Consider the following 11,849-nt stretch of genomic DNA (forward strand, 5'->3'; position numbering starts at 1 on the left):
TTATCTTTCAGTTCATTCACTGAGTGGCTTTTGCATGCTGGTGGTCATTTTCCTGTGAATCAGTCATCCTGACATAAAGCTGCATGAATAATTCAGTTGTTATGGGCCCTTATGTCTGCGGCAGCATGAAATATTGAATGCGAGATCAGACATGGCACAGCAGCACTCTGTGTCCCCGATCTGAGATGTGCTTACAGGCTTAGCCAAGCAACTTCCTGTAGTGCGTTGAAAAAGTACAATTGACAAAATGCTCCAGTGTCCTGGTGTGTTTCACTGGGAAATATTATATTTAAGTTGTGTTTCCCTTTTGGTCCAATTTTAAACAGTAAGATGTTATTTCACAGGCCAAACATATTTAGTTTTATATCATGACACATGTAACTGTTTTTGAAGTGCTAGTTCTTTATTTCGTTCACATCATGGCGTCATCTTATTGTATTGTCTGCTACATATGTAAGCAGAACCCTAATGAAGACTGCCAATGTATTTGTCAAAATTACACGATGAGTGTGGCATTAAGAATCAGCGAACTGTGACCTCTAGTGGACAACATCTGAACACAGCAGATTATATTTAAAGAACGTCGACTTTCAGAAACTAGAACAAATCTATAGTTTACAATAAAAGTAATTTTGTTGATTATGTTGGTTGACATTTTTGTTTTAATTCATTTTCCTGCACACCCACATGAATACGTAGCTCAAGTGTTGAGAAAAATCCATCCCAACTATGAGAGCGTATTAAATACACATACAACAACTTTTATCCACTGCTATAAACATAAAGTAAATTATTTCTCAATTCCGCTGCCATTTAATTCACTGTTATCTGCACCATGGTTGTTCACGCTCTTGTCCAGCAGATGTCGCTGCGCATATTTTCCTTTCTATTGAAATCTAACCTCAAAAAGACGAAGAAACCGCACTTCCGTTTTCGCTTGCAGGAAGTAAACACAAACAAGAGAGGGAAAACCTTAGCAGGGAATCCTCAGCTTGATATGGCGACGAAGTGACTTTGGACTTTTTTTATCCCTTATTTGCTCAGAAAATGTATCGCGTGTCTATAATTCCCTCGATCGAATCATCGTAAGTTTGTTTCAGTCACTAAGAGATTTAATAATTTAGACAAAAAGTGAGAGAAAGTGGAGCGAGTGAAGCTTTTTCTACACAGGTCGCGTTAGTTAGCAAAACTGTTAGCCTAAATACACGACTAATTTAAGGATAATCGCTACAATTCTCTGTACTTTACTACTACGTTACTACTGGTAGCAAACATTAATGTAAATAGCAACAATATCATTTTACTAGTTAATATCTAGCTACTTTATCTAGCCAGTGTTACTGTAGGATGATGACTATTCTAACATGTAGGCGCCCTCGATCACAACAAGCTCAGTCTTCTGTTTAGCGTCGACTGTAGCTCTTAGGTGTGTGTGTGCGCACGATCACAACACTATCGATCACTATGATGGCGAATAAGAGACTTGACAACTTCGCGGTGTCCTGTGAGTGGGCGGCGTGCAGCTTCAGAGGCCACACCATGGAGGAGCTCAGCGACCACATGGCCCAGCACCTGAAGGACTACCTGGGGGACGGGGACGCCCTGGAGGAACTGGGTGAGTGAGGAGGAGGAGGAGGACTGGGTGATCTTTAGATTCGTCTGTGATCACGTGACTCCATCTTGTGTGGTGATGTACAGTACTAACTTCCTTCATGGCAGTAAACTGTTCTCCCTGTCCCTCCTCTAGATGAGTACGCTTGTCTCTGGACCGGCTGTGAGTTCTTGGCCATGGGCCGAGCGTCGGAGCTGGAGGTTCACGCGTATTTCCACAACTACCACGGCAAGCTCAAGTTCATCGGGAACCAGCTGCTGAAGTCGCGTCCGGACCTTCCCAGCTGCAACCAGGGTCTTCATAGCAACAACCTGGTCCCAGAGGGCTCGGACGGACACGGGTGCCAATGGGAGCACTGTGATGTAAGGGTTTAGATTGTTGATTAGGACCTTTTGTGGTTCCTATTGTGTTCTTAGTGACTAAATCTAACTGTCTTTGCTCAGAGTTCCTTCAACAATCCTGAGTGGTTTTACCGACATGTGGACAACCACGTGGAGAACGCAGAGAAGGAGCCTCTCCCTCACCAGCAGCAGGCCCTCTTCTGCCGCTGGAAAGGTACGAGCGAGTCAAGCGCCTTTAAACAGATCTCACTGAGCTTCGCCCGTCCTTCCTGCCGTGTCGGTTTTAGCTCCGCTCTCCTCCTCTCCTTTCCCTTCCAGGCTGCGACGCCTTCTTCAAGATAAAGTACCGCCTGAGGGAACACATGCGGAGTCACACCCAGGAGAGAGTGGTGGCCTGTCCCACGTGTGGCAGCATGTTCTCCAGCAACACCAAGCTGTTCGATCACCTCCACAGGCAAGCAGAGCCCGTTGGTGAGAAGGACAATGCTTTCTAAACCTCTCTGCCACTGTGATTCGTCAAAGATACACTGACCAAAGACTTTAAACTCTTCTTCTCTTTCAAACAGAGTCCCTGGAATGTGAACATTGCGGTAAAGGTTTTGCCAACGAGAGGCTTCTGAGGGATCACGTACGTCAGCATGGTAAGGACTCCCTCCTGATGGATGCAGGTCTGTGGTGTGATCAGGTGATGTGTGTGTGTAGAACGTCTGTGAGCTACCGGTTCCTTCTGTTCTCAGTGAATCACGTGAAGTGTCCCTTCTGCGACATGACCTGCACCACTCTGGCGGCTCTGAAGATCCACATCAGGTTCCGTCACTGTGACGAGCGGCCGTTCCCCTGCGACTTCTGCGACAAAAGGTCAGACCTGCAAACGAGACCCGGGTTAAGTCGAGTCGTTGGTTTATCACCTCATCACGTACCCACACGTCTTTGAACTCTTTCAGCTTTAAGAACCAGCGGGATCTACAGAAACACACGGAGGTCCACAACGAGGGTGCGGTGTATCACTGCACGGTGGAGGGGTGTGAATACTCCTGTCACACCTTCTCCACTATGAATCAGCATTTCAAGAGAGTGCATGAGGTTCGTCTGTCTCTGTGGATCTTCCTCCTCAAAGGTTGCGTGTTGTTAAGACAGGTGTGTGAGTTTGATGATTCTCTCTCTCTTCTGATCTTCACCCACAGTCAGGTGAGATCTCCAAGTATAAATGTCACATCTGTGATAAAGTCTTCTCCTGGTGTTACACACTCACGCTGCACCTGCGGAAGAAGCACGAGCTGAAGTGGCCATCGGGACATTCACGCTTCAGGTACAGTTATAACCCCCCAAACCTCACAGTCAAGGGTTCATCATCAGATCACTGTTACATTGAATTGAGCGATTTTCTGTGGAGCACACGTGATTCATGTTCCTGCTGATAGACATAACTGAACAAGGCCGCTCTGCTTAGACTGGAAGATAACTTTTGGTTGTCCATTTGTTGTCTCCGTAGGTACAGAAAGGACAAAGACGGCTTCCTGAAGTTGAACATGGTGAGGTTTGAGACTGTGGAGGTGACCAAGCAGATCATGAAGAACATGGCCAAGAAGCCTCAGGGCCTCCAGAAGAACCCCGGCGGCAGCAGTAGGACAAAGAGAGCGTTGGCGGATTCACAGAGCGGCCTCAGCTCCCCCACCGGCTCGTCCTCACCGTCCTCCAGCTCCACCTTCTCCGACTCCTCCGAGCTCTCGGGGGCGGAGGACGCGTCCTCTCAGCACAGCGACTCGCCGGTCTACTGCGTCATGAGCACCATTCCTCACATTGAGGACGAGCCCGGGGGGGGAGGACTTCCTCAGGAGGACTGTGACCTGGACGGGACCTCTGGAGCCGTGCAGGCCCTGACCGAGGTGGCCCGGGGCCTGGGCATGGACGTGGTCTAAGCCGGTCTCCTGGGTCGTCGTCTCGCGTAGAATCTTTTACAGTATTTTCCAGTGATTTTAATGTGAAGACCTAAGTATTCTACACAACTTTAACTGATATTTTTAAAGCCATTTTGTAAACAACAAACTCTGAGCCGATGATGATGGACGAGCAGAGCATCAAATGGATCATCTGGTGTGAAATATTTGTTCTTAACGTCTCCTCTTGTTTTTATTGTTACATGTTCTGCCTTTTTGCAGTTTATTTTTTTATTGTATGTTTTTTAATATTGCTTAATTTACCCAGCAATATTTTAAGCAATTTCATGCATTCGGTGCAGAAGTTCCTCGTTATTTAAAGAAGAAGCATTTTTAATACAGTCAGAAATAAAGAATAAAGCTCCTGTTGGGTTTAGATGAAGCTTCTGTCTCACTCTGTGGAGTTTATTCTCAGATTTGAACCTGGTTGTTGCTAGAAGAAAGTTTGCATGCAGTCGATTACAGCTTACATTACATTAGATTACAGGTTTGGAGATACAAAAATGTCAAAATAAGTTGCTGCTCATTGAGCTACAGATGAAAAGGAAACAAAAAAGATTTAATACGATTCTGCAGCACATTCCATATTTGAGGATTCAGCATCATTTTTTTTTTGATATACAATATCTAAGTTAAAGCTAAAATTGGATGGCGTCAATTTATGAAAATTTGGGGCAAATTAGGGAATATTGACAAAATTCGGAAAAGTTGTCCCCTTGGTCATCGTTTTGTAAAATTAGAGAAAACCTGAAAAGCCCATATTTTGGACAAGGAAGAAGCTAAAGAGCTAAAATTTCAGACACAGACTCAAGGCTACAATGGCATCAATTTGTGTGAATTTGGGGTAAATTGGGGAATATTGACAAAATTCTGAAAAAGTTGACTATCATCTATATGGTACTTCATAGTAACCATGGACCAAATGGGTCATCGTTTTGTAAAACTAGAGAAAACATGAAAAGCCCATATTTCTTGGACTTGGAAGAAATGAGAGAGCTAAAATTTCAGACACAGCATCCAGGCTGCAATGGCAATGGCTGGTTAAAGCAGTTTATTGTGGATGACACACAGGCATACTGGCTGTATTGTAAGGCTGATTTCTACGCCAAACTCAGTAATGTAAAAAAAAACACGACAATTCAAAAACATACTCAAAAGACAAAGCCTTATAACAGTTCCACCCGAAAAGCAAGCTGCCATTTATTAGTAACAAAAAATTGACTGCAAAAAAAGGCTGAAGCCACCATGGCCACATTGGGGAAGCATGTACAGCTGCTGATGTATTTTAATATATGAATCCCTCCTACAAAGGATCAGGGTTCGAATGGGGAAATCCTTGAAAATGCTTTCGTTCTCAAGTGTTTTCAAGGTTTAAGAAGTCCTTGGATTTTGAATAAAGTTTGAAACAGCTTGAAATTGCAATTGCGTTAAGTATTATTTATCATAATAAATATAAATAAATTACTTTGAAAATACTTGCCCGCTGTTACATGCAACGTCTGAAAGTGTGTGACAGGCTCTCTAACAGCCCAAACATCTCTAAGAAGCCGAACAACATTAACATAATGCAAAAAAGGAAGAGAGTATCTAGAAACCACAGTCTGATAAGTCTGCAGTAAAGCTGGATTTACATCTGGATTATAGCTGAAACAAACAGTACAAAGTCTCCAAAAATTGGGGTAAAAGCAGTTCAACAGAGTTCTCTTCATGTCCAGTAGTTAGGGACACAGATGAGGGATCCTCGCCTTAGCTCCCATCTCTCTGCCCAGACTGACCCGGGACATGCAGACCCCTGGGCAGGTCGGCGCTGCTGGAAGGCCGGAATGAAGGAGGCCTCCCGGGGTGACAGAGCAGCAGCTCTGACGTCTGCAGGGGAGAGAGGAGGAGCGCAGGAACTCTCCTCCTCTGAAATAAACTGCCTCCCGCTGCACAAGAGGGAAGTGAGGGTGAGGTGGTGGTGCTGGTGGGAGGCTGTGGAAAACTCTGTCAGGCATCACTTTGCAGTATCTAAGGCAGCTTTGCGTATCCAACGTTGACTCCCACGAAACAGCTGAGTATGGATGCACAAGCCTGGCAGGAGGCTCATATCTGCTCTTGTCAGTGTAGAGCACAGGAAAGTCCTCATTTATGCTGGTTTCATCTTCGCTTTCCTGCCTCATCCCCCTCACTTTGACAAAGCTTTCACGCTCGAGCTCCCAGCAACGTGAGTCTGACCCGTGGACGCCATTGTGTCTGCCGTCGAGTTCACGAGCCCTCACCTGATCGTTCTCCCAGTCAAGGTTCGGCCTCCGGGTTGTGTGTATGTGGCAAAGTGTTTCTCTTCTGTCAGGGGTGTTTTCATACACTGGAGGCTCTAAAAAGTGAGAAGACATTGAGTGCAAAAAATTAAAAAAACAAAAACAAACTTAATTAAAGAAGTTAAGTATGTTAAGGGAGAATTCATACTTAAAAGCCCATATCTTCCACAAGGAAGAAGCTAGAGAGCTAAAAATCCACACACAGCCACTGGGAGGCACGAGGATCCAATTATCATGAATTTGGAGAAAGTTTAAATTTTGGTCATATTTTCAAAAAAGGTAAGGGGGGACCCTTATCACATTTGACATTTTTTGGACGGGCCATATCTTGGCCTAGGAAATACACAAAAAGCCAGAAATTCCTACACAACATCCCCGTGGCACTAGTATTATTTGGTGCAAGTTTGGAGCAATTTTGACAATTTTGACCAAATTCCAATTATTTTAAAAGCCCATATCTTGGACCAGGAAGACGCTAGAGAGCTAAAATTCCACACAGAGCCTCTGTGGGGCACGAGGACCCATTTGCATGAGTTTGAAGAAATTTTAAATTTTGGGGAAATTTTGGAAAGAGGTAAGGGGGGACCCTTATCACATTTGACATGTTTTGGACTGGCCATATCTTGGCCTAGGAAACGCACAAAAAGCCAGAAATTCATACACAACATCCCCGTTGCAGCAGGACTCTTTGGTCCAAATTCCAATTCCTTTAAGGGTAGTATTGATATTTACAATAAATACATACTTTTTCTCCACAACCTTTATTGAAACTTAAAAAAAAATAAAAACATTACTTTGGAGAATACCGGTTAAGCTTACAAATTCATATAAATGTCAAAAAGTTTGTCAGTATTCATTTTGCTTTCACACTCAACTCTTGCATAAGTACAGTTTTTATCCTCAAAAACCCTTTTCAAATTTGGAAGTAGCATTAGGTAACTTCTGCTGCCCTCCAGCGTTGAGTTATTGTAATTGGATCCATTTGGTCAGCGTCTTTCCCACTTTAACTTTGGTCAATAATGTAATATTGCCTCTATTTCTCACCTGGATGTGTGCTGATGAAGGAGGGATGCTCTGCTCCGTCATGTTTTGCCAAATCAGGTAGGCGGAGTGCAGATGGATGATCTGGCGTCGCTTCTCGCTGCACCTCATTAGATTTCATTTGAATTTTCTATGAAATGATGCATCAGACAGGGTGTAAAGCACAACATAGTTTTGGAGCAAATTACCCCCCAAAAAGTTCACAACATTTCTTTAAGTTGTGGTCAGCTTCAGTTGTATTTACAAGTAAATATGTCATGATATCATTATTACCTTGACTTGCTCATGGTAATAAATCTTCCATGCGATGCTCACATGCATTGTTCCCCATCTCCCTTGTTTCTGAGGCGAGCAGACAATTCACAACAAAATATCAGACAGAAACATTTTATCACTTGCAAAAATGCAAAATTGCTTGTGAAGTTTGTGTTAACGGCTCCACTTTAGGATTGATGTGTTATGAACGTACCCATGACTGAACTGTCTCTTGTGAGGTTCTGTGGAAGGCGGTGACAGGCATGAAGGAGGCCGGCCGTGATGAAGGCTGGATAAACTGTAGCGTGAAATAAAAGAGACTTGAGATTCTTGGTCGTTTAATGTTAAGAAAATTAATACCCCTAAAAAGTGTCAAGTCAAAGATTTGGTTGTGTGTGCGCCTGATCTTCTTACATTGCTGTTCTGAGTGCTGATGAGAGCAGAGGAGCATTGAGGATGGGGACTGAAGGGGGGCTGGTTGGCATGGCGATGCATGATGCTGCACTGGTGAACCAGGGGGTGGACATACGGGGACGAGTGCGGACCCGCATGCAGCCGCGATCTCGATTTCCCAATATGCAGCATGTTGTTCTCTGGAGACACACAGTTTGAAGTTTTAAGATAATTGAACTGATGAAATGGTTGATCTACTTAAAAATAGTAACAAATTAAATCAAAACTTACCAAACTGTGACATACTTTTTGGGACTCCAGGGACTAAAGTGGGCGGGTTTGCTCCTGGCATTAGGGAGGCCGATTAAAGGAGATGCCAACACAGAGGCCTTCAGAGGCAGAAACAGAGCAAATCAAATCAGCGAACCCAAATATACACGTAATCATTTCATGTTACCAGTTTCGGTTAACAATTCCCCTTGAAATAAATAGATAGTGTTTGTTTTTGTTCACTTTTTCCAATCCCATTTGAATTTGGAACACACATTTCAGTCTCAACAGAAAGATTTTGCCTCTGTGCCAATTTGACGGGACATCCTCGAAAAGTCAAGGAATGTGAAACTCAAATCACTGATAAAAACCCTGCAAAAAAATATAAATCATGGCCAAGACAAAGTTGTATAGACACAGGACTTACTGGGTGAAGGTGTACAGGTTTGGGATTGAAGTTGCAATCCATAGTTTGGTTTTGTGCAATTTGAAAAATCATGGCAAGATTTGGGAAATCTAATTTTCAAATAAGAGAGACTCTGACGTATTACCTTTGTGCAGTTTGTGACGTGTAAAAATGATTATATATCTTGTTAGGTTGCATTACAGGCAGTAATCCAGTTGAATGACCTTCTGTGTGTCAATCCATTTAATTAATTTGGGATCTGTCCCTTCCAAGGACAAATGGTCAGTAATGCTGTTAGTGAGTATGGAGGGATCTGATATGCAGTTATGTCTGTTAGGAGCATTAGATAGAAAGAGTTACAGAAATGACTGATCTAACAGATGACACCTCACATCTGCACAGAGGATTGAGAGTTTCAGAGCCACTGTAACTTTTCTGCTCTTAAACAATCCCACATTCTGATCTCTCCTTTCTCCTACAGACGAGATTAGCCGGAGGTTAAACGCCTCCGTGTTCTCAAAAACTCGTCCATGGCAGCGTGGCACAGAAATCTCTTAATCTCATTGAAAGAGCCGTTTAGGAGGTCGAGCGGTGAATGAGGCCTGAAAGCTGCAGGGTCTTCTGAGTGCACACGGTCACAACTCACAACAGGCACGGAGCTTCTAATCAAAATGTTCAGGCTCAGTCTTACAATTATCAGTCATCAAGTCTGTTCAAACAAACTCACACACTATACCAGCCCTTCTATTATATTAAAGCACTGATGTCATTAAACATTAATCAGCATTTGAATTTGTCCTCTTTCGCTCTTTGTCACATTATAAGCAAAATACGACATGTAGGTCAAATATATGATATGAGAGTTATTGTTTACATATCGCCATCTAACATCTGATCTACACACAAAGCTGTGAAAGTAACGTGCTTACCTGTGAAGAAGAAGAAGAAGTGATCCTGATGTTTGTTGTTATCCAGTGAAAAACAACATCCAGTTCCTTTGACGCGCAGTATGAAGTGAGAAGCTCTCTCACTCGCTCGCACTCTCTCTCTCTCCCTCTGTCTCTCGTTCACTCGCTCTCCCTCCCTCTCTCACTCGCTCTCTCTCTCTTCTCTCTCTTTCCCTCTGTCTCTCTCCCTCTCCCTCTCTCTCTCTCCCTCTCTCTTACTCGCTCTCTCTCTCTCTCTCTCTCTCTCTCTCTCTAGGCCACCTGTTGCTGTACACCAGTGCCGTCTTGTCTGATGCCTCTCGGCCAATTAGTCACCTTTACTTACAGCACAAGAAAAGACCATTAACCGCTCCTAATGGCTTACTCTAATCCCATTACCCCCTAAAACCTTCTGATGGGATTGTGTGAGGGATTTTAAAATGGGAAATTAACATAAATATACTCAAATAAGTCAAACGCCACATTGATATTCCTGTACTGTGTTATGTTGTGTTAACACACTGTGTGTCGGCTGTTGTTCTCCTCAGGATGGTCCCAGTGGGGAAAGCTCTGCCAAGGGATCCATGCAGGAACACAACAAGTGGTGTAAGTAATGAAACATGTACACATGAAAAATATGACGTGCTCTATAGAAGATGGGCATTTTACACTTCATCTTACACTTGATTTTGACAGTTTTTCAACTCCATCCTTAGGTGACAACCAGGATGAAACCTTTGAACTCCTTTACAAAAAATAGCTAAACAAAGGAAACCATATTATCTAAGACAAACAATGCATGATAAACCAACTTTGGGTTTCCTGGTTAAATCCAGTACATATTGTTCGAGTTGTGTCTTCTGGTGTGAGCTCTCTGTCCTGAAGAGTCCCAGACAAATTGGGTTTCCCTTCGCCTGGGATCCCATTATGCAGAACATAAGACTGTGAGTGGATGAGGCGATGGGATGACATGTCACATGACATCTCGCTCACCATCCAAATCCTTTCAGAGTGAACAGGCAGTGCAGAGAGACTCCAGCCTGAGCATTACCCCTCATAACCCCGCATTCACTACGTGCCAAGGCTAATCAAGCAATTTGGGCTTATTCTAATGCACACGTTTTCAAAGTGGAGGCGCCAGAGGGGCTGCAGCAAGTTGGAAAGAAAAATAAAAGCCAAAAAACAAAACAAAACAAATACCCAAGTAACTCACCAGAGTGTGCCAGAGCAGATACGTCCTGACAAAGGCCTATAGAAGTGCTGCACACTAGGAGGCAACGTGCAAACAACGGATGTGTCACTGACTGTTCTTCTACCTCTACAGGCTGCCGCTGCGGGTGTGGAGGGGCGGGGGGCTGCCAGCCATCGTCGAATTCGGGGAAGTACGAGGGTACATCATTACTGGGCTATTTGGACCCCCAGAGTGACAGGGCAGAACAGCTGATAATGTCGGTAGACTACAATGACCTGTGATGAATTCACTGTAAATGAAAAAAAAAAAAAAATAAATAAAAATAATGAAAGAACAAAAAATAAAATAAAATAAAATAGAGACCTAGGTTTCAGGTCACAGCGGTTTAAAACAATAAAGACATTTAAAAAAAAAAAAAAAAAAAACTTTAAAAAATATATATATATATATATAACGTAAAATAAATAAATAAATAAAATAAAAAGAATAAAAATAGAATAAAATAGAAGTAAATTAAATAGCGACCTAGTTTTGAGGTCGCGGGTGGGATAAAATAAATTATAAATACAATACAATATTTAACAGAGACCTAGACCTCTCTCCCTCTCCCTCCCTCTCTAACTTTTTCTCTCTCACCTCTCTCCCCCCTCTTCCTCCCTCTCTCTCTCTCAATGTTGATGAATGAACCATCCATGGCGCTGGATCTTGAAATTTAACAGATCCAAATTATAAATGTTGTGGTTACATTATCTTATAATTTGATATGTGGTTACATTATCTGAAATGCCAATGTTGAATGTGAGCCGCTGCCCTCAGGTGGGCCATGAAGGTACTGTAGGTGGGCAGCGAGATGTCATTTACAGTAAATACGATTTTCAGGCAATTTTAGTTTGAAATTATCCTTATATAAACATGATTAAATATTTCTATTCAATAAGTGAAAACGTCCGAATGAGAAAATGAGAAAAAAGGGAAGAAAAACAATGACAGAACCACTAAATTACAAAAAAGAGGTAAGGAAAAGGAACGACAGAATGAGGATATGAGGAAAAAAAAGAAAAGAAAAATAACAACAGGATGAAGAGCAGCCTGCAGGCCGGTCTGAGGCACGGTTGGTAAAATAAGAAAATATTGGTGAAATGAGGAAAAAATGTGAACAAAAACAACAGTGTGAGAAAG

At 42.9% G+C, this 11,849-nt stretch overlaps 1 protein-coding gene across 1 annotated transcript; it reads left to right on the forward strand.

Annotated features, from left to right (window-relative positions):
• The first annotated feature begins 948 nt into the window (after window positions 1–948).
• On the forward strand, window positions 949–4,281 carry LOC142995432 (histone H4 transcription factor). Its single transcript, XM_076146497.1, has 9 exons — window positions 949–1,615; window positions 1,748–1,974; window positions 2,056–2,167; window positions 2,272–2,424; window positions 2,520–2,594; window positions 2,691–2,811; window positions 2,898–3,036; window positions 3,138–3,262; window positions 3,446–4,281. Exons 1-9 carry the CDS (start codon window positions 1,465–1,467, stop codon window positions 3,870–3,872), a joined length of 1,530 nt encoding a protein of 509 aa, XP_076002612.1. The 5' UTR covers window positions 949–1,464; the 3' UTR covers window positions 3,873–4,281.
• The last annotated feature ends 7,568 nt before the right edge of the window (window positions 4,282–11,849 follow it).

This window comes from Genypterus blacodes, unplaced genomic scaffold (assembly GCF_046128005.1).
Source record: "Genypterus blacodes isolate CSIRO-AG114 ecotype Tasmania unplaced genomic scaffold, CSIRO-AGI_Gbla_v1 ptg000032l_1, whole genome shotgun sequence".
Lineage (NCBI taxonomy): Eukaryota > Metazoa > Chordata > Actinopteri > Ophidiiformes > Ophidiidae > Genypterus > Genypterus blacodes.